The 26694-nt window shown below is 54.9% G+C and overlaps 1 protein-coding gene across 5 annotated transcripts in view; it reads left to right on the top strand.

The window, feature by feature from the left end:
* The first annotated feature begins 4426 nt into the window (after positions 1 to 4426).
* The window catches only part of SEPTIN8 (septin 8), a 35322-nt gene continuing 13054 nt past the window's right edge, over positions 4427 to 26694 (top strand). For 4 of the 5 annotated variants that reach the window (XM_032196627.1, XM_032196626.1, XM_032196630.1 and 1 more), the window contains exons 1-7: positions 4427 to 4502; positions 16387 to 16501; positions 17711 to 17906; positions 18584 to 18770; positions 24052 to 24213; positions 26015 to 26111; positions 26497 to 26665. In XM_032196627.1, the coding sequence (XP_032052518.1) occupies positions 4473 to 4502; positions 16387 to 16501; positions 17711 to 17906; positions 18584 to 18770; positions 24052 to 24213; positions 26015 to 26111; positions 26497 to 26665 (956 nt within the window). In that variant the 5' untranslated portion in view covers positions 4427 to 4472. The remainder of the gene's footprint in view (positions 4503 to 16386; positions 16502 to 17710; positions 17907 to 18583; positions 18771 to 24051; positions 24214 to 26014; positions 26112 to 26496; positions 26666 to 26694) is intronic. The other variant, XM_032196629.1, reaches the window with a different exon arrangement.

Here is a 26694-nt window from a genome sequence, read left to right as displayed (position 1 = left end):
AAGCAAATATTTTGTGTGGGGCTATTTACGGAATGCTGTGGGCTGCTTCTTAGGAGATTTCAAGCCAACTGTTACATGTCTTGATATTTCTAATTTACTGGCTGGGACAAAAACAACGTACAGAAACCCACGATTAAATCAATTTACTGCTACTTTTTTTAAACACAAATATTGCAGCTTGCTCATTCTGTGTCATAAGCCTTAGAGAGCTGGCCTCTATTTTGCACTGAGAAGTGTTGCCTTTCCCAGGAATAAATTTCACAAACTTTCAAGCTATTGGCATGACAATGTAGTAAATTGCGCAGAGAGGCTGGGGTGTTTTGGCACCCTGTCAGGGGAGGAAGGTAAAGGTTACATGGCTGCAATTAGTCACAGCATGCAAACCTGGGAAATAAAGTGGGAGATCAAGCAAAGCATCCAGTGTTCAGTCCCTGGCGGTGCTCAAGGCCAGGCTGGAGGGGGCTTTGAGCAACCTGGTCTGGTGGGAGGTGGAATTAGATGGGCTTTTAGGGCCCTTCCAACCCAAACCATTCTGTGTTTCTGTGATTCAGAGCAAAGTTTTTTTCTATTGACACTTCAAAACTGAACGAGGTGGTATCCCAGGCCCTGCTCCTTCCTGTGTGGCAGGGCTAGAAGGAAAAGGAGGCGCCACACTGGAAACAAAAGAGGAAGAAAAAGGGAATATATGGGGATAGTCTCGGCTGGATGGCGTGCTGCTGCTGTGCAGACAGGTGGGGCTTAGGTGGTATTGACTGTGGGTGGGATTTGTCCCCCAAGGCAAGCTTATTTTCCTCTGAAATGAAAGCAGAGCTCCCAGGACAAACAGAATGACAAAGCTCACGATTTTTCAGTTTCTTTGTTGATATTTTCATGTGAAACAAAGAGCATGCATTGTGAAGGGAAATAGCTCTTCCTTTGTTCCTTGGCAAAATGCAGCAACCTTCAATATATAAACAATTGAGCAAAAAGTCTGCAAAGGGGTGGAAAGGGGGAGCGGGAAGAGATGATTATTTGCAGATAAAAGGTATTTTCAGACGAATGAGCAAAGTTCAGCTGTAACTCTAAGACCTCAGTAACCACTTCAAAGGCTCTTTCTCAACAGCAGCCGTTCAAATGCAGCCTTCTGTGCATCTCAGGGTTTGTGTTTATGAAATACTGCTTGTTCCACGCAGATGGTGAAAGGACCCATCCCAAACATCCCCTGTTTTTCAGGTGGTGCCTGTGAACTTGATGGGATCCTGACAGGGTAACGCAAACCTGGCATGAGGTGCAGCGTGGTAATACTGCCCTTCGGCATTAGGAAGCAGGGAAAGTTGGGGCCATTTCCAGCCATTTCTGGGGAAATGGACCTACAGCTCCTGTTGACTTTACTTCAGCTGAGAAAGATAGAACTTCTGTAGGAAATCCTTGTAAGTCCCATGCATTGTCAGTACAACCAATGAACGTTTAATGAAGTTCTTGGTGGTTGTGCTGCTAGAAGAGTAACTGTGAAACCGTTTGATTTCTAAAATTACCCAGGAGGATGTAATTCAAAATAGTTACCAAAAAGCTACTTCCTCTGGCCTGTGTTGAGAAATGTGAAAGAGTTTGTTTATCTGCACCACCTGGGTCTGAAGATCAAGGATTTTCCTCAGCCCTGAGGGACGCAGCCATCTTCAGAAGGCCTTGGACTTGCTACAGTATTCGTGTGGCAGGGGGATGATCGTTCACTCAGGGAGGCTGCATGTGAAGTGAAAAGGACTGTGACAGCACCTATTTAACTCCATTTTCGTTGTTTGTACCCAAGGTCACCATGTGAAGAACAGCAGCAGCTACTGATCTCCCCACCGCCAGAACTGTGCTGCTGCCATGCCAGAGGTCACGCAGCGAGGGGCATCTTCCTTCCCTCTCCCCGGTACAGAGGTGCCAGGGATGCTTTCGTGCCTCTCTGGTCCGTTGCATGCTCTGCCTGGGTACCTCACTCTGCCTGTAGACAATTCCCAGTCCGACCTAAATTCACCGTGCATTTAGCAGGTACAAATATTCCACTGAGTTTAGAACCCTTGCAGGAGCACCCAGCTCCACTGCGATATACCTTTAATTCCTGAGTCATTAGGAACAATTAGCATAACAACGGATGTCCTAGCAGTTAAAGGAGCCACTAAAAACTAAAAATTCTCTTGAGACCGTTTTTATGCACCTGGAGCTTTTGAAATTGTTGGAATAACAAGGTGTTTAAAAATAACTCCAAGCTTTTACACCATGCTTGCCTGTGGCAGAGATCTGCCCTATGCTGGTGGCCTGCTAGCAGACAAAGGCAGGGAGGACTGCAGGTACCAGCACCACAGCTCAACCTGAGAGCCAAGCAGCAGCAGGGCTGTCCCTTGATCTGTTGCAAGGTCTTGGAATTTCCTTTATGCCTTGAATTCTTGCATCTGGTGTTCAGCAGTGCCCTCTTTAGAGAAGTACAGCATTTTTGCAACTCGTCTTTAACTAGAACAAGGGTATGGATTCTTAGAATTGATTCACATGTATGCATTCTACTCAGGAAGGACAAAAAAAAAAACAAAACACACAGCGCTTCTTAACTGCACCAGATTTATCATATCTCAGAAAGCAGATCACTTGGATAACACATCCTCAGAAATGCTTTGAAATTGCTTCAAGGGAGAAAACAGCCTCTCCCTAATCTCCTATTCCTCTAAGTGCTTGCGTTTGGTGACCCTTGCCCTCTCCCTTCAGCTATGTGCATCTCATTTTCATATCCTGTTTTACTCTTCCAGCATAAGCACACTCCCCTTCGGGGCTGAACGGCGCTTCCCAGAGCTCCTGCAGCATGATTTAGGTGGATGCTGAGGAGCCTTGGGAAGATGTAGGGAAATAACATGATCTTGCACACCTGCTGTAGTGCCACAACTCAGTGCCTGCTAGGGCAGTGCGGTCTCATTTATTTATATTGTGGTGGGAGCAAGAGACCTTTGGAAAGATTGTAAATAGCTGGTAAGGGAGAAGATGGGAGTTAATATGGAGTGTGGGTCATAGAGTATTATAACGAAGCATAAGTTCTCTTTTAATTTGTTTGCTGAGGTTTGGTTGTCTTTGAATGCTTCTGTCCTGCTTTAGGGCACTGCAGGGACTGTGTTTTTGTGGGTGATGAATGGAAAGGAACTGGGATGTTGGCTATCTGTCCCTTGCCTTATCTTGCCAAAAACGTTGAAATCTGACAAACCTTTTGAAAGTAATTGGTAAAAGGCCTTAAGCAAGGGTGCTCACTGTTCCCTAATAATCAGGGTGCTGCTTGAAGCTCTGAGTATATCATAATCAAGTAACGGCTGCATTTGTGGCCTTTGTGCAGGATGCTGGAACTCCTGCTGCAGGTGAGCTGGGAGCACCTGAATAGACGAGGAGAAATCCTGCAGACAGAGCTGTGCAGGTGAGCTCTGCCTTGTTGGGTCCCTGGGAGGCGCTTACATCCCTTCACCACTGCTTCCCTCAGTGCTGCAGAGCCTCAAGTGCCCCCCAGGGCTACGCTCTGGCAAGGGCACGGGGGCTAAGCTGGTGGAAAGGGTGAGGAAAGCCTAGGGCCAAACCAGGAGAGCAGACGGGTGAAGGTCTGGTGTAATGCCCAGCTGCGTGACGGTGAACGCGTGGCGCTGGTCGGCTGCTCCCTGGTAGGAGCACTGCACCAGAGGGCACCAGAAAGCAAGAAAAACGCTGCTCTGTGCTAACAGCTTGTGCAATACCAATGGCTCCGGGGCTTACAAAGGTGAGGGTGCTGGAGCTGGCTTCGTGCTTCCTGCTGGAAGGAGCGATGAGGGAAGCCTGGCAGCCCTCAGGTTTGACTTCACCTTCCTGTACCCAGCGAAACGGCTACGAGCGCCCAGCCCAGAGCCGAGCTGCTCCAAGCCCAGAGCTCCCAGCCCAGGACTGAAGCTCGGCCATTGCCCCACTGGGTGACCCCTTTCTGTGGGGCTGTGGTGTGGGGGGCACCTGGGGCCTTCTGAAGGGCTTGGGTGTGCCTTGAGCCTGGGCAGTGCACACCTGTGAGCGTAATATTGGTGTGTGTGTGTGCCACATCTGTGCGTTACACACCCATGTGTGTCACATTTGTGTCACCCCTGTGTGTGCCACAGCCGTGCCCACCGCCTCCATCCCTCAGGGCTCCTCCAGCCCCTTCCCCTGGCTGCCCCCCGCTGCCGGGAGCCGCCGATCTCGGCCCCTTCCCCTCACGGGGAAGCTCCGCGGCCCGGCCCCGGTCCCCGCTGTGGAGGCTCGGGGCCCTCCCGGGCCTGCCCCAGCCCCAGCCCCGTTCCCCGGCCCCGCGGTGCCCGCCGGTGTCCGTGAGGGGGCAGCGGCGGCTCCCCCGGTCCCTCCCCGGTTCCCCCCGGCCCCGTCCCGCCCCGTCCCGCCCCGGCCGGCTGCGGGGCGTGCCCGGCGGTGGCCATATTGGAGCCATTCCGCCGCCAACACCCGCGGCGGACACAGCCCCGGCCATGGCCGCCACCGAGCTGGAGCGCTTCGCGGTGAGCACCGAGGGGCTGGGGGGCACCGGGGAGGAACGAGGGGGACCGGAGAAGACTGAGGGGGTCCAGCCCGGCCCTGGCTGCCCTCCGGCAGGGTTTGGGCTTCCCCGGTGCTGCGGCTCCTTGCTGCCGGCCGCTGCCCCTGCTGTGCCCAAGCTGAAGTTTCCAGCTCCAGGCTGGGTGTGCGGGGCTGTAGGCGATGGAGGAACCGCAGAGCATAAAGTTGGGGCTGGGGGATGGAGGTGGGTTCAGCAGCAAAAGGTGGGGACACCACAACTGTCCCTGGGGCAGCCCTTGCGGTGTCCTGTGTAACGCTACTGGGAGCCTGCTGGGCTCTACTGGTGCCTGCTCGGGTTTTCTGGGCTGCTACCAGAGCCTAAATGTTGCCCAGCCTGGGGGAAAATGGGATTGAATCTTGGGTTCGTTGGTGTGGGCACCTCACCGCCTGGTGTGCTTACGTCAATGCTCTGTCACTTTTTTTTTTTTTTTTTAAACTAAAAGTTCCCGAAGATGCTTGGCTCCCATCTGAGCACCGAAGGGAAATGGCTGCACTCCAGCGTGAATTCGGTGCCCGGCTCCATTAGGAGAAAATCTGCTTACTTTGTGCAGGGAGCGAGGGTGGGTTCACAGGGATCTGCAGGCTGAGCGCCTCGCTGCTGAGCTCTGCCTTTGGACGATGTTGCAGCTCTGCCCAAAACCTCGGGCCTGGCAGGAGCAGGGAGAGCAGCGTCCTGATCCCATTTGATGCAGGGCAGAGGGCTGTCCCGGCTGCTCTCTTTCCTTCATCCTCCGTGCACATCTCTGCGCTGCCGCTGCTCCCCCAGCAGACTCGTGGAGGCCTCGGGATGAAGGTGTTCAGAGCTGTTTGTTCTGTAGGGCTTACGGCTTTCGTGGTGTCACTTCATGGCGCTGTGCCTCTGAGCGTAAAGTCTGAATGGGAATGGTTTGCTACTGCCAACAACCGATGATAAATTCATTTATTTCTACCAGCTGTTTGTATCTGCAGTGGGAAATAATGTTGAAAAAGCCCCCGCAGGAGGTTTCTGGTGTGCAATAATTCAGGCTATTCAGATTGGTGAAGCTATTTTAAGTGTCCGGCTGACACTGACATCCTGGAATGTAGTGACCCTTAGGTTTGGATAATGCGTTCTGAAAGCTCCCCAGATGCGTGCTGCCCTTGTACAGTCCTCCAGAATGCCTCTGTCTCCAGCACAATCAAGTTCCCTTGAAGTGCTGCTGTTGGAAATGACCAACAAAAGCAAATGAAAGGAAGCTCGCCTATAGAAAGCTGCCTCAGAGGCAGCAGAATCGCACCAGCGGTGCTCAAGACAGCCTTTGTTTCTGTGAATGTCCTGCTTGTGAGGGCGGTCGGCTCCGGCCCCTGGAGGCTGCAGTTTTCTGCTGGTCTGCCCCGGGAACGTGACTCACCTTTGCCGTGGTCAGGGCTGGGTGTGCAGGCATCAGTTCTGCATACCCGGGTGTCTTCCTTGCAGCCTCCTCATCACACTCCGACTCAGCAACAGCCCCCTTTAAACAGCAAGTAATGACTTTGTGTAATCTGGGCTGTGGGTGAGAGTTTGGGTCAGTTATGAAACACTTTATGTATTGTCAAGCTCAGACCTTCTCCGTTGCCTCTTCTGAAAAGCACCAGGCTAGCAGAGGCAGGGACAAGCAGCTGGCCTCGGCCTCCACGTTGGGCTGAGGATCACCGTGACGCCGTACGTTTTGAAGATGTCACAGCTGACTGGTGTGAGGGCTGTGGCTTCGTGCGTGGACGAGGGCTCTGTGACCATTGATGCCCGGTGAGGAGGGCCCGGGATGCGCACACAGCCGTGGGTGAGCTGTGGTCACGGTGCCGGTGCCTTCCTGCCACCCCGAGGTTCCTTCACATTAGCTCTCGGTCTCTGGGCTTTTATTGGCCACTTTACCAAGAAGTGTTAATTCATAGTAGGTCTTGTCAGAAAAACCACTGCTCTGCACAGAGGAGAGATGAATAACGTCTTCCTCACCGGAAAGACAGTGAGATTTGTTCCTTGCAGCAAGCTGCCGGGCGGCTCGGGGACTGTTTGGCAGCTACGTGTGAGCGTTACCTGCTGGAGAAGCCGATTTACGCCCCTGCCTCATGTCCTGCCCTAACTTTGTGGAGGGAGGGGAAGCTCTGAGCTGCCCAAGTCGTGAGAAACTTCATGCAATTCTGCTGCTGTTTGCTGTGAGCTCCTGGTTTCTCTTTCTGACTGCAAGGCTTCAACCCCTCCGGTGCGTGAGGGGTCAGCGTTAGGTGAAGGACTGTGCGGAGCGGGCTGAGGACAGCTCTGTGTGCTGTGCCAGGGTGGTTGCCAGAAGCCCTGTGGCTGCTGGCCCTAACCCTAGGCGTACATCTTCCTTTAATCAAGCTCTAGAGGGAAATGCTTCCGTGACTCAGTTCCAGTGGAAACTGGGGTTTGCTCAGATTTGGGCATTCCCCCTCCTTGCTTTTTGCCCAGCCGGTGGCACCGTTTGGAAGTTCCGGAGTTAAATTTCCCGTGAATGTTTGTTTATTTTCTTCCCCTCGGTTATTTTACCTTTAGCTTTCTGAAGGGTTTTCCCTGGGAAAAATCCAGGTGCTCCCCCATGCAGCGCCGAACAGAAGCGACAGATTTTTTCCCCGAGCTGCTGACGTGCGCCAGGAAGCGAGCCCAGCGGGAGCAGCCCTCTCCCTCCGTGCCCTGGCCGGCTCCTCTGCCTGCAGCGTGAGCTTTTTTTTGGGAAGGAGGGATGGGGAAACGGGCTTCCATTGGAGCAGGCGAATTGGTGGTTGCCTCTCCAATCCCTGCAGTCCCTCCCCGGGAGGCTCGCCTGTGCTTCTGCAGGAAGCCAGCCCCGACTGCTGCGACCGCAGGCCCAATTAGCTCAACCACAGCCCGCTGCAGCTGAACGCTTATTCTGGGGCTGTGCGCTGGGAACAAATCTTGCCCAGAAAGAGATTTTTATAGTTTTTCCTTCCCCGCTGTGGCGAATCCAGAGCATCCCTTCCTCTTGCAGAAGAGATGCAACATGTTGTTCTGCGTGGGAGCCGCTCTGAGCCGCTCGTAATCGCAGCGAGCGCCGAGGCAGTGGGTGGAAGGACGTGAGCTGGCAAATGCTGGGGCCGTGCGTGCCCTCTGCGTCGGCAAAACAAACGAAAGCCCGAAAGAATAACTCTTTCAGGAGGCCGGCACGGCGTCAGGACTCGGCGTCAGTGCCGTGGTGGCAGCTGTCAGCCAGTCCCCAGCGCCGCTGGAAGGCCACAAGCTGCCTAAATGTTATCTTCTGTAGGAGAATGCCAGCGCTGTCACCAGCTGCGGGGAGGGACGCAGCCCCGTCTCCGAGTGTCCCCGCTGGGCTCGAGGCAGCGCCCGGTGCCCTCGGTGGCTGCCCTGCTCCTCGTGCTCCTCTCCTTCCCGTGCTGCTTTGGCTCGGAGGCTGGGAGGGGAAGGAGTGGCGTGATGCTGCCGTGGCCTCTCCCGGGTTGTGCAAGAAGCGGAGGAATTTGGGAGGCCACGGGAAGAAGTGCAGGGTGGGGGTGTGCTCAGGAGATTAGCTTGGGTTACCAGCACCTGTCCTCAGCACCTTGCAGGCTGCGGATGGGAGAAGCTGCCCTGCTGGTTTCGGGTTAGCCGCAGTCCTCAGACGTGACCCTGTCCTGCCCCGAGCTGACGCCCATCTGCCTCTTCTTCACTTCTCCCACGTCCCTGCGGCTGCAGCAAGCTCCGAGGTTCGTACCTGAAGCTCGGCGCTCAAATATTTTAAGGGATTGTAAAAGCGCCGGAGGGGGACTCAAATATTCAGGGAACGTGGAAGTCCCAGAGCAGCTCAAGGGAGAAAAATGATCCCAAAGCCCAGGGCTCCTTGGTGCTTTCCTTCCAGAGCCTCCCCCTGCTGCAAGCGGCCTTACCCCAGCTCATGGTGTTTGGGTGCCAAAGCAGAGCCAGGAGGGCAGTTGGCACCCCCCGGAGTGGTGTGATGGGGGGATTTTGGGGGCTCCCCAGGTTCCTCCCTGCTCAGCACCCTCAGCCTGCGGCTGGCCGGGCCGTGGGGTCGGGGGTTTGGAGGCAGCGCTCTGTTTAGATGTGCGGATTCCTCTGTGAAGCCAAGAAGCGTCCGTCTCCCACACACGAGGAATTCCTGAGATGTCAGACGGCTCGAGAGAGGTTCCCATGGAGCGTGCAGCTCTGGCTCCCTGTGCCTCGCACAGCCCGGGGAGCGCATCGCAGCGGGGAGCATGAGGTGAGAGCGCCCACGCTGGATCCCTGCAGGGGGTTTTGGGGCTGCCGCCGTCCTCCCTGGCTGCTGCCCCGAGCCTGTGCCACCTCCACGTTATGAGTGTGAGGAAACAACTCGGGGAATGTCTCCAGCATCCCTTGGAGGTGAGAAGCCAGTGGGTTCCTGCTGGAACCCATGGGGCAGGCTGTGCCGTGCAGGAGCGCTCTCCTCGCTTCCCCTGCCTCTGCAGCTCCTGCTGGGGAACGCAGGTTATGCCGTGGTTTCACAGAGACTGAGCAGCCCCTTCAGCCTGCCTTTTCCCACGTGCCTTTTTCAGGTAGAGGTTTTCTTTTCTTTTCTTTTCCCATGGCCTCGAGTCTTCAGACTGAAGCTGCTCTGTGCTAATGCACCGGGAAGCTTCGCGGAGGCTGCGTTAATCGGGTACCCAGCAGGCAGCTTGTTAACGTGGTGGCTGTGGTTTAACTCAGAGCTGCGTGCCCATGGGATGTAAAACTTCTCCTCCTGCTGTCGTCCAGGCAGTGTCCCGAGGAGACTCGTCCAGGGGCTGGGAGCCCTGCTTGGGAGCTGCCGTGGGGTGGTTGCGTAAGGCAGGCGGGGGGGGAAAAAGGAGACAGCGGTGACCCCAACTCTTGGGTTCCCATTAGAAGGTCTCTGTTCCCTTGTCTAAAAATATAAAGAATAGTTTTTTATTTTTTTGTAATCGGGCAATAAATTCTGGAAACGTATGTGGGAATTAGGCGTGTTTACTCTCAGTGGTAACTAAAACAAATCATCGCGGGGGCTGATCGCCAGCACGGCCTGTTCAGCAGCTGGGCTGTTACACGGTGGGGATCCAGCCCCTTGTTAACACCCCCCCAAAACAGCCCCAAACCTTTTCCATGGCACTTCGTAGGGGCAGGTGCTCAATTCCTCTCTTGGCTTCGTTCCACATCTGTTTGTATTTCCCCTGGATGAACCAGGAAGGATTTCTGCTCCTCTTCCTCATGGTCACAAGGAAATGAACATGAGCTGGGAGCGCCGCTGGTGAGCACGGGGAAGTCTCCAGGTGGATACAGGGATGGGATTATTCTTCTGTCAGACCTGGCTGCTTGAGGAGTTGCATGAAATCAGGAGCCTGAGCACGCTGTGACTAGATAACGTGGAAAAGCAAGGAGCTGGGGCAGCGTGCTGTGCTCCTGGCTGCCTGATTTGGGGTCCTCTGTGAACAGCCCGGAGGAGAGGCTGCATTTGTGTGCTGGATGCTGCTTGGCTTTGGGTGGCTCGGGGGGGCTGGAATTCTCAGGCTGCTGGAAAGCTGAACTTTCTCATCCTCTGAGGTCATCGGAGAGGAAATGTCTCTCATTTTTCGTTCCACAGTCTCTGCCTTAACCAACTTGCCTCATTCTCTGAGGCTGTGTTCATGTTTGCAAAGCACCGTGCGCGTAATGCCCGCAAAGCCTCCTTGGCTCCTTTGTGAGCTCTCCTCCAGGGCTTCTGCGACAGGGCAAAATGCAGGTTTAATCCTGCCTTAATTAAGAAAACCCTCCCAATAAATTAATTACTTCACAGGTGTTTTAGGGAAATGGTAAAAAAACAGACTATGGGAAGGAAACATATTTTGCTTCCTTGTGGAATTTTGCTTTTTAGTAGAAAAAACTGGAGGGGAGTTTCAGCCAGGAGCAGTCAGTTTGTTTGCAGGGAATTCCATCGATGTTGCCTTCACAGGTTGTGGCTGTGTCATCTCGGATGCTGTGGTGTAAGGGAGAACGAGGAGCTGTGTGCTGCCTTCACACCCAGCGCTGGAAGTCGGAGCTGGTGTGTTCAGCCCCTGCCAAGTCGTGTGGCTCTGGAGGACTTTGGTTTTGCTTCTGGAAGGCAGGCAGGCTGCTGAGGATGAGGTGAGGCTGAAGGCAGTGCCTGCAGCGGGGCTGGCTGCTCACAGGTGCTGGAGGGAGCCCCATTACCTGGCTGCTGCCATCAGGACGAGGTGTGCCTGGAAATCGAGACTCCATCCTGGCACCAGGAGCTTGGATACAGGGAAGGAGTCGAGGAGCTTGCCCGAGGAGTGCTTTCCTCAGGAGGAATTTTGCTTTCTGCTTTGACTTCCTGACTGCCTTCCCGCGGGCAGGTGAGCACAGCGTGGTCAGCACGCTGCCCTTCTCCATGCACAGCGGGGCCTGTGCTGCCCTGAGGCCAGCCCAGGACACACGGGGTATTTGAAACACTGGCCCTGCTCCAGGGCTCGTTTTGTTTCCTCCAGGATGCTGAGCGCTGCTGCCCTCCCTGCTCTCAGGGCTCCTGCATCTCCCTCGAGAACAGGACCAAAAGCTTGCAAGGAAAACATCGCCTCGGGCAGGGTAACCTTGAGTTAGCCCGGAGGAGAGAGCCTCAGCTTCTGTGTCTCCTGCCTCTGTGCTGTTTTATGGGGCACGTCTTGGTGGTGGTTCCATATCTGGGTTCTCCAGCGAGGTTTTCACCCGCCTGGAGTGCAGCTGGGAGCACGAATAAAGGCTCGAGTGTCTGGGAAAATTCCTGGCATTCCGAGCAGAGCGGTTTAAAGGGGGCTGGTGATTGTTTTCGTCAGCGGGAGCTTTTCACTGGGGGGACTGCACTGCACTGGAGCTCCTGGTTGTGAGCACACAGCAGCTGGAGGGGCCTGCCCGCAGCCCTGTGGGTGTGCTGTGGTGTGCAGGGCACGTGAAGGGCCCTGGGGTTCCCCTGCCACCGACGGAGTGTCCGGCATCAGCGTTATGGCTTAGGGTTCTGTAGGGCTGCCACAGTGAGGAAAATTATTGCCCTCCCTGCACGGTCCCAGCGAAGGCAGAGCTGCCCACCCATCTGAGGTTGGGCCAGCAGGATGGACTGGAGTGGAAGGTAGCAGAGAAACTCAGCCACAGCCGGCTGCCAGTGTCAGACAGGTGGTAAATTAGCATAACAAATCAGCATAATAAATCAACATCACCCCCCATCTAAACTTCTCGCCCTGTTTTTCTTCCCCCCATTTCCCCGGCTGGTTACCAAGTGCCCCACAATGAGGGTCTGGAATCCTAAGCACGTGCTTAGGACCAGCTGAGGGCTGTCAGACTGGGGTCAGGTGCTTGCACTCAGCAAATCTGCCCGGGACTGGTGGTGTTGGTGTGCAGAGTTAGCCGAAAAGGTGCCGAGCTCTCTGCTGATGAGCCGAGCTGCAGGTGTGCTCCTTTTTGCCTTCAGGACCACGGACCAGGCTCACGCTTGCTGCATGTGCAAGGCAGATGGTATTTAAGTGTGAGATCTATTCTGAACGCTGTAGAGAGCACCCGGGGCTGGGCTGGGATCTGTGGAAGGGGCGAGTGCCTCGCAGGGTGCTTTGCACTCATCCAGAAACCGGGCCGAGCCCCAGGGAGTGCCTGCTGGCACCGGGACGCGGGGTTTGGCTTCTGACACTGTTTGCCCAGAGGCCTGGAGGTGAGGGCTCGGTGACTCAGTTCACTTGTGGCATGTGGGTACAGCTGGGATTTGGCTAAATCCACACGTTTCACGCGCTGCTCTGCTGCTGCTGCTCCTGGGCTGGGAAGCGAGGAGGTGCGGGGTTATTTTATCCCTCGGGGTGGGAGCCAGGAGTTGTGCTCAGTTCAGGTGTTAGCTGGCAAACCCTGCAGGTTGTAGTTTTCCCTCTTGGTTTTATGGAGCTGTTCGCAAGCTGCTCGCACAGAGCCTGCTGTGGCAGGGGCGAGGATTTACAACTCCCTCGTGCCAAATTCCTACTTTAAAAAATAAATAGTTTTATCACCACTCGTGATTGTGGTGCTCGCTTACGCTTTGGCTCATAGATCTGCCTTCACCTGCGCCCTTCAGGAGGTCAGAGCCCTGGGGGCTGCTGCAGGCAGCAAACACGAGCGTGTGGTCACCAAAGAACGCTTCTTGTTGAGGTTAATTCAGGACTTATGCTTCTTATTTAAAAAAAAAAAAGATTTTATTTCTTAAACAGCCGATGTCAGCAAGGTTTTTCGTGCCCAAGTCCCAGCCTGCTCGTGCTGCTCCTGGCAGGAGAGCGAGGAGAAGGAGGGCAGCGCATCCACCAGCAGCCAGCGTCTCCAGGAGGACGGCGTGCTGAGCGCGGAGCTGCTGGGCTGTGTGGGCAGCAGGAGAGCCACTGTTCCCGGGAGCAGTCCTTGAAAAATGTAACAGCACAGAGTGAAACCGCTGCTAATTCGGAGGTGAAGCAGGAAAACTGTGATCGGGTTGATTTTTGTATTTTTGCAGCGTTGTTGGCACGTTGGTGGCTGCTGCAGGCTGCGCCCCTGCTTGTGTTGCTTGAATCAGTGCCTCTTCCAGGAAGAGCCTGGTTTGTACGGGATCACTGCGCCGACACCTTGCAGGGACGAGGGTTTGGAATCCTGGAAATGGATCTCTCTGGTTTCTCTGCTGCCTCCTCTCGCCTCCCGTGTGATGAGGGGTGGATGGATTGTGTTTGGGGATGTGGCTGGTGGCCAGCTGCCCATGGCTGTGGGTAAAACCCCAGTAGCTCCCATCACGGGATCCCCTGGTGACCAGGAGGCGGTGTTCAGGGCTGCAGGGGCCGTTTCTGGTGGAAAACTGCGCTCAGAGCATCACGAGCCCTTAATTACCACGCTGCAAAACGACCACGTGGGCTTCAGGGAAGCTCGGCTGCCTCTCGGTTGTCTGCAGCCCCAGGATGGGCTCTGCTGCCCGGTCAGAAGTGGGAGAGCGACTGTCCTGGCCGTGAGATGAGGGATCTGGAGCTTTTTGGAGGCTGCAGAGCCCAGTGTGAGCGGGGAGGGCAGGGCTGTGCCTCTGTGTGGCTCCTGCCGGGCTGTGCCACGTATCCCTTGTGCCTGCTTCTGCCCTGGCCTCCTGCCCCTGCTGCGGGCAGGGGAGGTGAGCACACGGCTGGCCTGGCCCTCAGCAAACAGGGGAGAAAGCCCTGCTGAAATTCTCAGCTTGTTTCAAAACACACCAAAACAACAACTCACGCTGCTGCCTGACTGCTGCCCTCGTTACGGCAGTGTTCGTGTTCTGGGTTGATTGCAGACGCCGAGCCTTGCAGGCTGGCTGCATCTGCTGGCAGGAATTCAGTTCGGAGCCTGACCTTGATGTTTTTATTAGCAGGTGAGCTGTGTCGGGCTGTCCTGGAGCAGGGCTGGGCGAGCAGGAGCTGCCCGAAGGGGCCGGTGGTCCCGTCCTGGTGCTGCAGGAGGGGGCTGTGGGTGGGCTCCGCTCTGCACCAGGTAGATGCAGCACACAGCTCTGCACAGAACTGCTCCTGTTCCCAGGGCTGCTGCGCTCGTGTGCTTCCTGGGTTGGATGGGAGGAACAGAGAGAGGGAACCTCTCCCGTTTTCTCTTCCTTACCCCGTTACCCTGCAGTCTCTGCTGCTGTTGTTTGCCCTAGCGCGGTGCCTCCGGAGCCTGAGTGACAGCCGAGCTGCGGGCAGAGCAAATGGGGTTTGGCTTTGGGATCGGCAGCACCTTGGACTCCATCCAGCTCGTCGCTGCCTACAGGAATCAAAGGAAGCCGTGTGTTTCAAGGGCACTGGCAGAAACCCTTCCCCGAGCTCTGGCTTGCTGGTGCGCCCACTTGGCGAGCCCGTGAGCCCCTTGGGGTAAGTGCACCCCTGTCCCACAGCAAGCAGCAACAAAACACTGAAAAAAAGAGGAAAAGACGGCCTGTGCAAATGCATTTGGGCTGTCTCTGAAGCATGACCGAGTTTTTGGTGCCGCCGTGCCTTGCTGGAGCCTGCTTTAGGAGCTGGAGCGGCGCTGCCCGTTGCCTGGAAACCTTCCTGCGAGCCGCGGCACTCAGCGCCAGCAGAGCAGGCATCGTGAGCCTCCTTCCCAAAACGGCATCGCAGGCTCTGTGCTGGGCTCTGCTCCTGTTTGCTGTCTGGAAGGAGAAGCAGCAAGGTGTCGTGGTCCAACTGCCTGATTCGCCCTGGAGCGAGCTGCTCGCCGTGGTGGCGCTCGGCGCAGAGCAGGGAGCTGGGTGCCTTGGCCCAGAGGGGCAGAGCTGGGGGGTTCCTGGGCCTGCGGAGCCCTTCTCAAGTCACTTAGCGTTCGGCTGAGCCCTTGGCCACCTCGAAACCTCAGCTGCCACGCTCTCTGCCACAGGAAGCCTCGAAACGATGGCTGTTTCCGTGTAGTTAGGAGCGCATCGATCCTGCCGGCACGGCGCAGGATCCTGCGGGAGGCCGCCCGCAGCTCAGCGGTGGCTGTCCAGGGAGTCCCGAGGGACAGAGCTGGGCTAAAAGCCTCTGCCAGCTGGTAACAAGCGGAGCAGGAAGCCAGAAGGTGTGTGTGTGTCGGGCACAGGAGCTGCTTCGGCTGTTTACAAGTGGTTCTTGTGATTCAAACAGTTTGTGTAACAAAACCGAGAGATAAAGGAGGCTCTGACCCAAGATGAGGTAGAGAGGTTCCTGATTTGTTTGGGAGTCTCGTTGCAGACCCAGGGAGATGCACATGGCTTATTAGGTCACTTTTGCTTTCCTCTTGAATTAATTTAAAGTCTGCCAGCCAGCCAGGGCTCTCCTCGGGACGTGCTCTGCAGCCCCGTGGTCCAAGGCTGGGTTTGGCAGGGACACGGAACAACTTGAGCCAAGCAAAGGACAAATACCTCTTCTGTCCCCATCTTTTCCTGTCTGTGGGTGGTTTAGGTCCTTCTGCGGGGTGATTGTGGCTGGGGCATCCCCCGAAACCATCCTGGTGAAGCCCTGGGGACGAGTTTGGTTCCTGGTGACACAGGATTGAGCAGAGAGCAGCCTGAGCCGCGGTGGCCCAGCAGCCTGGTGGTGCCTGCCCCCATCCCTGCAGCACCACAGCTGTGTTCTGGCAGCCTTTGCCTTCTGCTCGATGGCTTTCTGCTGTTTGCTTGGGTTTTTTTTGGTTGGTGGTGGTTATTTGGGGCTTTTTGAGCTGTGCATTGGAGTGGCGTTGACTGCAGAACCCGTGTGGTTCCCCAGTACCCCTGTGCGCCTGGCGGGCCGTCCCTGGCTGGTTTCGCTGGGCACTGACCGTGGTTGTTTCTAAGCCAAGCTTCCCGTACAGGTGATCGGCTTCATCCCCTCTGGGGGAGGGAGGAGACAGAAGGAGACACAAAGTGCGTGTGGGGGAGGCAGGAACAGGAACAGCAGAGCAGCAGTGGAAAACGGCGTGGTCACAGATGGCAGAGCCGGAGGGATCCTCGCCCCGCGCCGAGCAAACAGAAGCACGCGGCTTGGGGCAGCAGCGAAGGAAAAAAGGATCAGGGAGTCAGGGGAAAGGCAGAGCTGGTCTGGCTGAATTCTGTGCTGCAGGACTTAAAATAAGAGGCGAGGAGGAGGGGGAGCAGCAGCAGTAAGACACAGTGGGGGCATTTCCCTCGTTAACCACCCCCAGCTGCATGGAGCTGGGACTCGTGCTAATATTTACTTTGCTTTGTAGCCCGGTAGCGTGGCTCTTTCTGAGGCAATTCCCCAGTAAGAGCAGTGCTCTCCCCTCTCCTTTCTTGTGTTGGTGGCTGTCAGAGGGTTCGAGATGAAGCACAGCAAAGCACAGGGTGATGTGGGCAGCGTTGGGGTCTGTGCAGGGCCTCTGGGGTCTGTGCAGTGCCTCTTCCTTGGCCTTGGTGCTTCCCCTCGGGTCTCTGTCCCTGCAGCTCTGCTAATCTGTCTTTTTCTCCCTGCCAGAATGAAGAGAAGAGGAACCTTTCCCTGGGGGGCCATGTGGGCTTCGACAGCCTCCCGGATCAGCTGGTCAGCAAGTCCGTCACGCAGGGCTTCAGCTTCAACATCCTCTGCGTGGGTGAGCACAGCCCTGCGGGGACAGGGCTCAGCTGGTGGCCTCGGGAGGCTGGGGCTGTGTTGGAGGAGCCCTGCTGGGACACAGCCTCGGCAGTGACGTAGGGAGAGGCTGGGGAAAGGCTTTAACATCCCCTTTCTGCCTTCTTTGCTAGGGAAAGGGGCAGGAGGCGTGTGGAGGGCTGCCAGCGCAGGCACAGAAAGAGGCAGGGGGGTGCAAGGGCCGTGGCTGAGCCTTGTGGATCAGACCAGAATTGCTCATGGAGGTGGTGAGGGTTGATCTTTGCTGTTGTTGGCAATAGGAAGGGCTAAGGGAAGGCAGCACGTGGTGGTGTTCAGTCAATGCTGCACAGGTGTCACAGGACAGAGCTGCCTGTGACATGTCTGCAGGACTGTCCTGGACAGCTTGCAGGCACCGAGGCAGATCTCAGCAGCTCTCTGAGTGCTGTGCAGAGCTTGCTTTGAGCTCAAAATGAAGAAAACTTCCACCAGCTGCTCCCTGTTGTTTCTTTATCCAGCTGCCCACCAGTAAGGGCTGCTTCTGTGTGTGGACATGCCAGGCTGTGTGCTAGGATCAGCGTGTACGTACGCCTCTGCCTTTTTTTTGAATGTGCAGCACGCTTTTTCCCCTGGTGCCCTGACCCACACTGTCCCTAAACTTTATCGTGGACGGGGCCCAGCTTTCACCCTGGCAGCATGGTGGAGGCAGTCCCAGCCCCGCTGGCTAAAGGCAGAGCTTCTCAGAGGGCAGAGTAGGAGCTGCACAGCTGGCTTTGGTGTAGCTGCTGTGTGGAGGGAGGGGGAAAGGGCTACAGCAGGACAGGGTTTAGTCCTTTGACACATTAACTGTGCGTGTTGGGCCCCAGGATTAGGGGTGTGGAAGAACTGGGAGCGAGACTGTGGGCAGTCAAACCCAGAGCCTCAATAAAACTCTGCTAGAGCTGTGCTCTCCAGCTTCTGTGGTGCAAAGTCAGCATCGATGGAGGGGAAAAGTTGTGTGTTTGTTTGCTCTCTGGTCCTCAGTGGGGAGATGAGACCGCAGTGCTCCGTGTTGGCTCTGCAGTAAGGCTGGGAGGCCTTCGAGACTGCAGCTGCCTTCGGACAATTGTTTGGTCACCAGCAGCTTGTTGCAACCATTCCCAGTGTAACTTGGTTCTGCTCTGTAATTAATCCTCCTCAGAGTACCCAGGAGCTAATAACTTCTCCTCCCTAGGCGAGACGGGCATTGGGAAGTCCACGCTGATGAACACTCTTTTCAACACCACGTTCGAGACGGAGGAAGCCAGCCACTATGAGAGCGCCGTTCGCCTGCGGCCGCGCACCTACGACCTGCAGGAGAGCAACGTCCACCTGAAGCTCACCATCGTGGATGCGGTTGGATTCGGGGACCAGATAAATAAAGACGAAAGGCAGGTCTCGTGCCATCTGCTTGGCATTTCTGGGCTCGCCTCTGATGCTCAGGCACGAGCTGTAGCTGTTTGCAGTGCAGCAGGGGAGGTGTCTGTGTCTGTGTTAACGCAGCAGCTCCCTGCAGTGCCTCTGGCGCTGGGGACTGGGTGCAGAGCGAGCTGGGTGAGGAGCTAAAGGGACAGGGGAGGTTGCAGGAGGTGTTTCCAGCAGAGAACGATGTCTTCCAGGAGTGGGAGCAGTTAACAAGCTGTCCTCAGCACACGGCTGGGAATTATCTGTACCGGCAAGGCTTGGTGGCTCTGGATCTGTCTTGTTTAATTACACAGACATCTTGTTCAGGCCTCAGGTAGAGGCTTTCTGGGACTCCAGGGTCTCTCCATGGTCATCTGGCATTGCTACAGCCAGATGGCTCAGCCCTGAGACCTGTGCAGAGCCTGAAGTGGGGCTGTAGCTGTCTTTTCATGCTCCACTGTCCTTAGACTTTGCAGTGCAGCCTCAGCAACCTTTGGATTATAAGGTCTGTGTGTAAGTGCCACTTCTCTTGTTATAAAGCTAAATTATTGGAGTCTTACAGCCACTTTAAACAGCATCATGATGTGTCTAGGAGAACTCCTGAAGTCTTCGGGCTGCTTCATTGTGAGCTGCAGTATCTGGGTTGCTAATGGTATGGTTTTAGTTACAGGCCGATTGTTGAGTACATTGATACGCAGTTTGAAAACTATTTGCAAGAAGAGCTGAAAATCCGCCGTTCCCTCTTCAACTACCACGACACGAGGATTCACGTCTGCCTGTACTTCATCACGCCCACCGGGCACTCGCTCAAGTCCTTGGACCTGGTGACGATGAAGAAGCTGGATAGCAAGGTAAGGAGCTGGGGGCTGTGCTGTCCGTTTCTGGAAGTGGGAGGATTTCTGCCAACATGAATTGTCATCTGGAAGGCTCTGCTCGAGTGCTGGACTCTTTCCTGCACATTAGCTAAGCAGTTTTTAGGACTTTGGTATAACTTAGCCTGGTGTTTGCTGAAATCTTTTGTTTTTTCACTGGCTTTCTTGAAAAACAGCAGGTGGAAAACTGTTTTCAAGCAAGCTGGAGTGTCTGTCACTGGAATAACTTTACCCAGATCAGTTCATTTTTATCAAAGCCATCAACTGCATCTCTAACTCCTCTTTAAAGGAGTATAGCTAAGGATGCATTCCAGCTCCTGCAGTTGAATTATGGAAACTGCAGAGCCACCTCTGCTGTCCTGATGCTCTCTCTGGGGGAGAGGGGCTGGAAGCAGCCGGGCAGTGAGCTTCCCGAGGCAGTGGCTGTACAGAGGAGATGGGCTGAGGAGAAACATTGTCTGTGTGTGATGGTGTGTGTGTGTGAGGGGCTAGAAATGCCAAATGATCTGTTAGGAGATGAGAATATCTTACGGAATTATAAATGCGGAGAGAAACTCTCAAGGTCATCAGTGTCCTGGAAGTGGGTTGTGAGAGGGGCTGGCTGGGGTCGTTCCTTTGTGCACAAATGATGTCTGGGGGCAGTGGGTTACTTACTGCTGGTATGCCTGCAGCTCACAGGAGCTTTCTGACACAGTTCTGGTTGTCCTAGCTGACTTCCAGGGAGCCGCAGGAAGGCTTCAAAGGTCACTAGTGACAGCAGCATCTCTTCCATCGTAGCAAGAATTTCCTGTCTCTAAGAGCAGCACTCAGCAGCGCGGTGGTTCCTCGGATGGCAGGCACCGATCAGCTCACACAGAGGGCAGATGAGGCAGCCGGGACCCTGCAGGAACTGGGGATGCCCTGAATTGTATCTAGGGAACATGCTCTTCTCTGGCTCTTGTCCACGTGCAGCTCTATTGGACTTTCCTGGTGGGAAGAGTTCCCCGTGGCAGGGTCCCTGCTGCTTGCCCTCGCCTCCCGGGGCAGCTGGCCTACTTTTCCTTGGCCCCACTCCAGAGCAGGCACTGGCTTCCCACCCCAGTGGCCTGTTTGTAACCACGGGGCCTGTTACACTGCCTGCTGCAGGAATCCAAAAACTTTCCCTTAATAAACTCTGTCTCTTGGCGTCGTGCCAGCATGACATGTTCCCAGAAATATGTTTGGAAGAAGGTTTTTTTGCACGATTCCCGTTGGTGCTGGTGGTCCCACAACGCTTCTCTCTTCCTTCCCTCCTGCAGTCCCTGCTTCTCCCACCTCCTTGCTGGCTTTAACGGGGTCCTTGCTTAGTTCCAGAATAAATCCTTTGTGCTTGTGCAGAGGTGGGAACTTTGTGCACACACAAGCTTTTATATTTCTAAATTTCCACTGAAGTCGTTGCCTCTGAAGTCGCTTTGTCCGTTTGCTCCCAGTTTCTGGATTTTGTGGTGTGGCCTCACACAAGGATGCACAACAAAACAAACGGGTAGAGCCACTGATCTCCTGTGCATGTCAGGGCTTTGGTGCATTTCTCCAGCAGTCCTCCCAGGATTTGTGTGCTTCCAGGCACTCCTGGAGGATCGGGGCCTGGCAGCCCGTGCCCTTACCAGTATCCATGACCCATTTGTGCTGGGAGGCCAGCGGGCGTGCAGCTGGGGCACGCTGCCACACCTCTGCCTTGTGTGAGCACTCCCAGACCTGGCTTTCTTCTTGGGAAGCTTTGTGTGGCTGCTGGCCTCTGCCTTACAGCTGGAGAGTGGGGAACACGGAGGCAAGAAGCGTAGGGGAGGCTTTGCTCTGCTGGGTGAGGAGGGTTGTGCAGGGACCTGGCTCAGCGACACTTTCCCTGCTGCTCACCGGTGGCTGGCATCAGCTGTGGGGCAGGCTCTGGAATGTGCTGGGTCTATAGGGAGCCTTGCTTGAAGCATGAAATTCACAAAATCCCTCCTGGGGAAAGCTGTTTTCTAGACAGAATCTCCCATTGTGCTGTGCTACGCTATTTGTTGGGCTGAGCTCGGGGCCAGCTGTTGCAGGGGGGATTTCTTTACAGCCAGAGAGCCAGAGGCACCTCCAGAGCTGGTGCTGGGGAGATGAGGAGTGGTGTGGGGCTGGCTGCTGGGCAGAAACTGCGTGTGACCTGGCCAGGGGTTAGCTTCCCACCGGGCTTAGCCTGGGAAAAGGAGGGGGGAAAATAATACAAAGAAAATTGCATCGATATCAGGCAAAAAGGTGATTTATTGATTTATTTTAACCACATCCCTGCCTGGGAAGCGATGGCTTAACTGTGTGCTGCTGTGGGCATCCTGGGGCTCCCCGTTGGCTGTCCCTGCAGGGTTTGCAGCCTACATCTGCTCTCACGAGCTGTGGCTAATTGCTGCTCCTTTGGGAGCTGACACCTCCTAGGAGGGTCAGCAGCCGGTGACAACACCTCGGGGCCAGCTGTGCCTCTGCTGCGGGGCTTCTGGGTGGCATCTGGCTGCTGTCCTCGGGGGGCTTGCGTCTGGGAACGCTTCAGAGATAGGGAAAAACCCGGGTTTATTTCGCAGGGTGGAAATGCATGTGGTCTTGCTATATTAGGGAAAAATAATTTTCTATCAACTTACTTATTTGGGCACATTCTTGTAGGTTTTATTTTTGGAGCTGAGCAGCGGCTCTGTGGTCAGCGAGAGCCGGGGAGGAGGCGCGCTCGGGGTGCGTGGAGCTCGCTGCCTCAGCTGAAGCACAGACTTCCTCTGGCCCTAAATTCCAGCCAAGATCACCAGCACGTGGACTGCCGGTCGTGCAGGCACTGCGCCTGGTCCAGTCGGATGCCAACCCACTAATTAATGTCATGATTTTGATGCTAGGTGGTTAAATGGAGCATAGTGCTCTTCCACCGCGAGAGATTCGGGTGCTGCTCTGGGATTTTGCCTGCAACAAAAGGTAAAGATTCTGTAGGAGTAAGAGTGGAGACAGAAACCTCCCGTGGTTCTGGCATTACTTTTTGACTGGCTTTTTAAAGCCTGTTGAAGAAGGAGAGGAGAGGTGGCTTTCACCTCTAGCTAGCTGTGCATTGGCCTGCTTGGCACTGACACGGTGAGCCATGGACTGTGGCCTTTGCACAGACGTGATCGCCCTCCTAGAGCACCTTCTGCACAGTCCTTCTGAGTCCTCTCCCCTTTTTATAAAAGGATGAGCTCAGCCTGGCCTTAGACAGCTTCTTGGGTGTCAGTGCTCCAAAGCAGAGAAAGGAAAACAGCAGGATAATTACATGTTGTTCCAGGTAGCACTTGCTAACCAGGGGATTTCAGCTTGGGGATTCCCAAGACATGCATGAAATCAAAAGAAAAACAGTAATTTATATATAAATAAATAAAATAAAGAAAGCTGTAAGGGAAGAAGAGGGAAGCACAGAAGTACCCCTAAATGCCCTGGAGGTCTCAAGAGTCCTGGAAAGCTGGCATTGAGCTGGAAGAAGGTAGCATGGTCGGTGTAGCTGCATTCCTGGTAGGTCCTGATGTCTCTCTCTGTATTTCAGAGCAGCTGCACGCATTTTGTCAGGTGTCAGGAAAAGACAGAACGATCCAGGACAAATTTAGCTGAAAAAAAAATCAGCCTACTGTGAATCTTTTGCCGCTAATTAATTGTTGGCATTTGTTTCGGTGTTGGCTATTGATTACTGGAAATGCAACAGCTTGCCAAAGCCCTTTTGGGGTTTGAACTCCGTGGCAGCACATCCTGATGGACTTGCCTTCTGAAAGGGTGAGGAACGTGGTTAAAGGGACCCAACCCAGCTTCATTTTTTTTTACTTTGGGGAAGAAGAAGGGGGGGTAGGCTGGCAGAAAATGGCCTTGTCCTGCCCTTGGTGCTCCTTTGTCAGTGTGCCTAGCGGGAAGGGCTGCGCACAGCAGCTCCCTGGCAGTGCCTTTCCCCTGCAGGTGGTGCTGAGCAGGGGCTGGGTGAGCCCTGAGCAGTCTGATGCGGGTCTGGGCTGCCTCTGCTAGCAGGTCAGTGAGACCCAGCTGTGGTCACGGCCCCTTCTGCCTTGGTAATGAGGGCAGCTACCCGCTGAGGAGAGCGGGGAGACCTGCAGACCTTGTTCTGTGGCTCTCAGGCCCTTGGTAAATGAGGCCAGATCGGTAGCTGGGGATAAAAAAAACACAAGTTTCATCTTCTCAGCGTGAGAGTAGCGAGGCTTCATTGCACACAGGAGGTTCTGGGGCCGCGTGGCATCCTGAAGCTGTACCTGAGGCCGTAGCTGAGGCCGTACCGCTGAGCTGGGGCTGGGACAGAGCTGCTGGAGAGGCAGCCTGCTGGCACCACGAGCAGAGCTGCTGCTTGTTAGGTGGCAAAGCAGCCTGCTGCCTTTGCAATGCCTGAGTTTTACTGCTCCGAGCCTGGCTGCTGGTCAGGCAGGCGAGTTTTGTTGTTGTTTGTTTAAGCAGGGGGTGCACTTGGCTGTTCTGAGCCCGGCAGTGTTTATTTAGCAGGCTCCCGTGGCAGATCCTGCCCTGCTGGGGCTCCGCGGCACAGAAGATGTGGGACACGGCCCCGGGGGGATGTCCCCACCCCGCAGCTCGCAGGCAGCTTTGTGAAACCCAGGCTGATGAAGCCGGGTGGTGCGGTGAGCCCGGGGACTGCTGGTGTGAAACCAAAGCTGAGCGACAGCAGCTCGACAGCGCATCTCCTGCCTGCCGTGGGGCACCCTGCACCTCCCGGGGGGGCTGTGATCCACCCAGCCTGCGGGTTGGGATCCTTGCCGAGGGGCTCGGGGTTCCTCGGGGCAGCAGCTGCTGGCAAAGCATCTGAGGAGTCCGTGCTCCTTCTGCTCCAACACAGGAAGGTTTCACGTAGCCTCACAGCAGCACTTCATCCTCGCACAGCCAGAGCGGAATGGGTGATGAGTTGAGATGTGACAGCCGAAATGTCTCTGTCTCCGCTGAAGCGTGTAACAGAATGCACCAGCAAGAGCAGGGGCTTTGATCTGCTCGCTGCGTGTGCGTTGCAGGCTGTTTGTCTTCGCTTTATCTGCAAGTCCTCTAGTCAAAGCACTCCTGGGGAACTCTTCCCTCTAGTGTTCAGCTGGGCTCGTGCGGCAGCTCGCATGCAAAGCGTGGCACCTGGGTGGCTTTAGGAGGTGGAGAGCAGCCACAGGGCATGGCCTGGGCCATCTGCACACACCTCAGCTCCCTGTGCACCTCTTTGCTGCATGCTGTTTGCTGGGCTCTGTTTTTACCTGGCTCTCTTTCCTTCCTTCTGCCGTAGGTGAACATCATCCCGATCATCGCCAAAGCAGACACCATTTCCAAGAGCGAGCTGCACAAATTTAAGATAAAGATCATGAGCGAGCTGGTCAGCAACGGTGTGCAGATCTACCAGTTCCCCACAGATGACGAAGCAGTCGCTGAGATCAACTCGGTGATGAATGTGAGTAACGCTGCCAAGTGCATTGCTTCCAGAAGCTGTGACAAATTAAATTGCTGCGCAAAAATACATTTGAAAGGCAAGTTTGGTTGGGTTTGTCCAGATGCTAAATATGTTTGAAAGCTATGCTGCGGATCTGACAGATGCCTAAGGCTATTGCGTACAAAATTAATTAAAATGTGGCTCTTATTTAATCTCTGTGGGCTCTCTGGAGACACTCAGCTCAACCCTAAAATTTGTTTTATTGGATTTTGAAAAAATACTTTCTTCAAAATTCATTTTTATCTGCTTTTAGGCTACTTATCATTTGAGGAGGGAGAGACTTTGAATAAGAAATTTACAGTTAGACTTAACTTTAAGTCTTCCACTTAGGGAAGCTAAGCAGAGAGAGAACAACTTAAAGCAAAGAAGAAAAATTGTGTGACTCTATTTTGCCCTTTTTAAAATTAAAAAATCAATTTCAGATGCAGTGGAAACGTAAAAAAGAATTTCAAGTTTTGGAATTTGGCTTTGCTCCCAACTCAGAGTTTATCTTTTGGAATAGAAAGAGTTGAAATGTTTTCATCATTTTCGTGTTTTTCTGGTTTTGTGTTTTTTTTTTTTTTTTTTCTTTTTGGCTTAAATAAAAAGCAGCTTTTTCATCAAGACGAATATTTTTCTGCAGGGGTGTTCCAGGTTTAAATGCTTTGGCTTTTCTTTCAATCCTTTATTTTTTTTCCCCCAACTTTCAAGAATCAATTGGTAGTTAGGTCAGTTAGATATCTACACAGCCACTGTGATGGTTGTTTTTTTGCTGAATTTATGGGCTGCTAAAAGCTTTGGAGGAGGCAGTACTTTTAAAGTACAGGTAGGTGTTTTGGGGAGAAATGAAAGCGATGTTTGCCGTGTGTCCTCTTTTCTCAATCAAAATCCTTCTGGCTGCCTCCCTGCCAGCTCCGTTCCCTCCTAAAGGTGCGGGCTGCTGCTGGCCTCGTCCTGCTGGATGTGCAGCGGCTCCGTGGGGCTGTGCAGGGAGCACAGGGGCTGGCTCCGTGCTGGCTGCAGTGACCCCGGCACGTGGCTTTCTGCCACCGCCCCAGAGGAAAGGAGCAGTGATGTGAAGGGAGCCTGAAGGCGACGACAACGTGTGTTCCTGATTGAAGTTTGCCTTGCAGCAGGCTGGCAGAACCTGGGGAGGGCAGGGGGTGGCTCTCCAGATGAGGAAGCATTTCAGACACTTGTGCCTGCGCTGCAAGTTCGGGAGGGATCAGTGTGCTGAGCCTCAGGTGTACCTGGAGAGCAACGTGCCTGCTGCGTGGCTCTGTTCCTGCAGCCCTGAGGATGTTTCCGTGAGGCTGGTGCCACGTTTCCTTACTGTCCTTGGTGCTTTGCAGCCCAGGGAGCAGTGAGCACGCCAAATGCTGCACGTGGCCCAGCGGGCTGCGGGTGGGCACTGGAAGGGACGAGGCGTGTTTACGGCTGTCTCCGTGCTTTCTGCGAGGCAGGAAGTGCCCCGCTCTTGGCACGCCGAGAGGCTGCAGCTACAAGAACAACCTGACAAGTGGGGAGAGGAAGAGCAGTAATGAGCATGGTGTTCCCACAATATTTCCGTGTTTAGGTCAGCCCAGCCAGCGCCGCTCGTTAGCTGCTCTGCTGCGCCACGGCCATATGCTGCTCTCTGCCACAACACCACGGATCAGAGAGGAGACTGAGGGCTTCTCTGGAAGGATTTCTGCAGTAGATCCTGGGTGAAGGGGCTCTGGTGGCCAGGCTGATTTCCCAGAGGTTAGCCCACGTGCTAAGTCCCTGCTTGACTTTGTTGCAGGCTCATCTGCCCTTCGCTGTGGTCGGCAGCACGGAGGAGGTGAAGGTTGGGAACAAGCTGGTGAGAGCTCGGCAGTACCCGTGGGGAGTGGTGCAAGGTAAGGTGCTGGGAGCTGGGCACACAGCTGCAAATCTCCCTGCCATGTGCACAGGCACATGCTGGCACCCTGCAGCTCTGCCCTTCCTTGTGCATGAAGGTGCCTTGTGCTAAATGCTGGGACTGTGTCCCGTGCAGCCTCGTGTGGGCTGGCCAGCTTTGCTTTGTCTTCCCACCAGCATCTCAAATATGTTTTCTAAGCTCTGCTGAAATTCCCACCCAGTCTGGCATGGCCAAAAAGACTCCCTGCATCCCAAAACTTGGTTACCCAGCATGGGATGACAGGTAGAGGTCTGTGAGAGGGGAATTGGTGGGGTTGGGCTGTGCATGTGGCTGTGCTTCTCCCTCTCGTGCGTTCTGCTGACTTCTCGCCTTGCTTTAACCAGTTGAGAATGAAAGCCACTGCGACTTCGTGAAGCTGCGAGAAATGCTGATTCGAGTCAACATGGAAGATCTCCGGGAGCAGACCCACACCCGCCACTACGAGCTGTACAGGAGGTGCAAACTGGAGGAGATGGGCTTCAAGGACACGGACCCGGACAGCCAGCCCTTCAGGTGAGCGGCACTGCAGAGCCACGCTCGGG

The sequence above is a fragment of the Aythya fuligula genome, chromosome 14 (assembly GCF_009819795.1).
Source record: "Aythya fuligula isolate bAytFul2 chromosome 14, bAytFul2.pri, whole genome shotgun sequence".
Taxonomy (NCBI): Eukaryota; Metazoa; Chordata; class Aves; order Anseriformes; family Anatidae; genus Aythya; species Aythya fuligula.
Note: the sequence above shows the minus strand (reverse complement) of the source record. Positions and strands in the feature narration are given on the sequence as shown.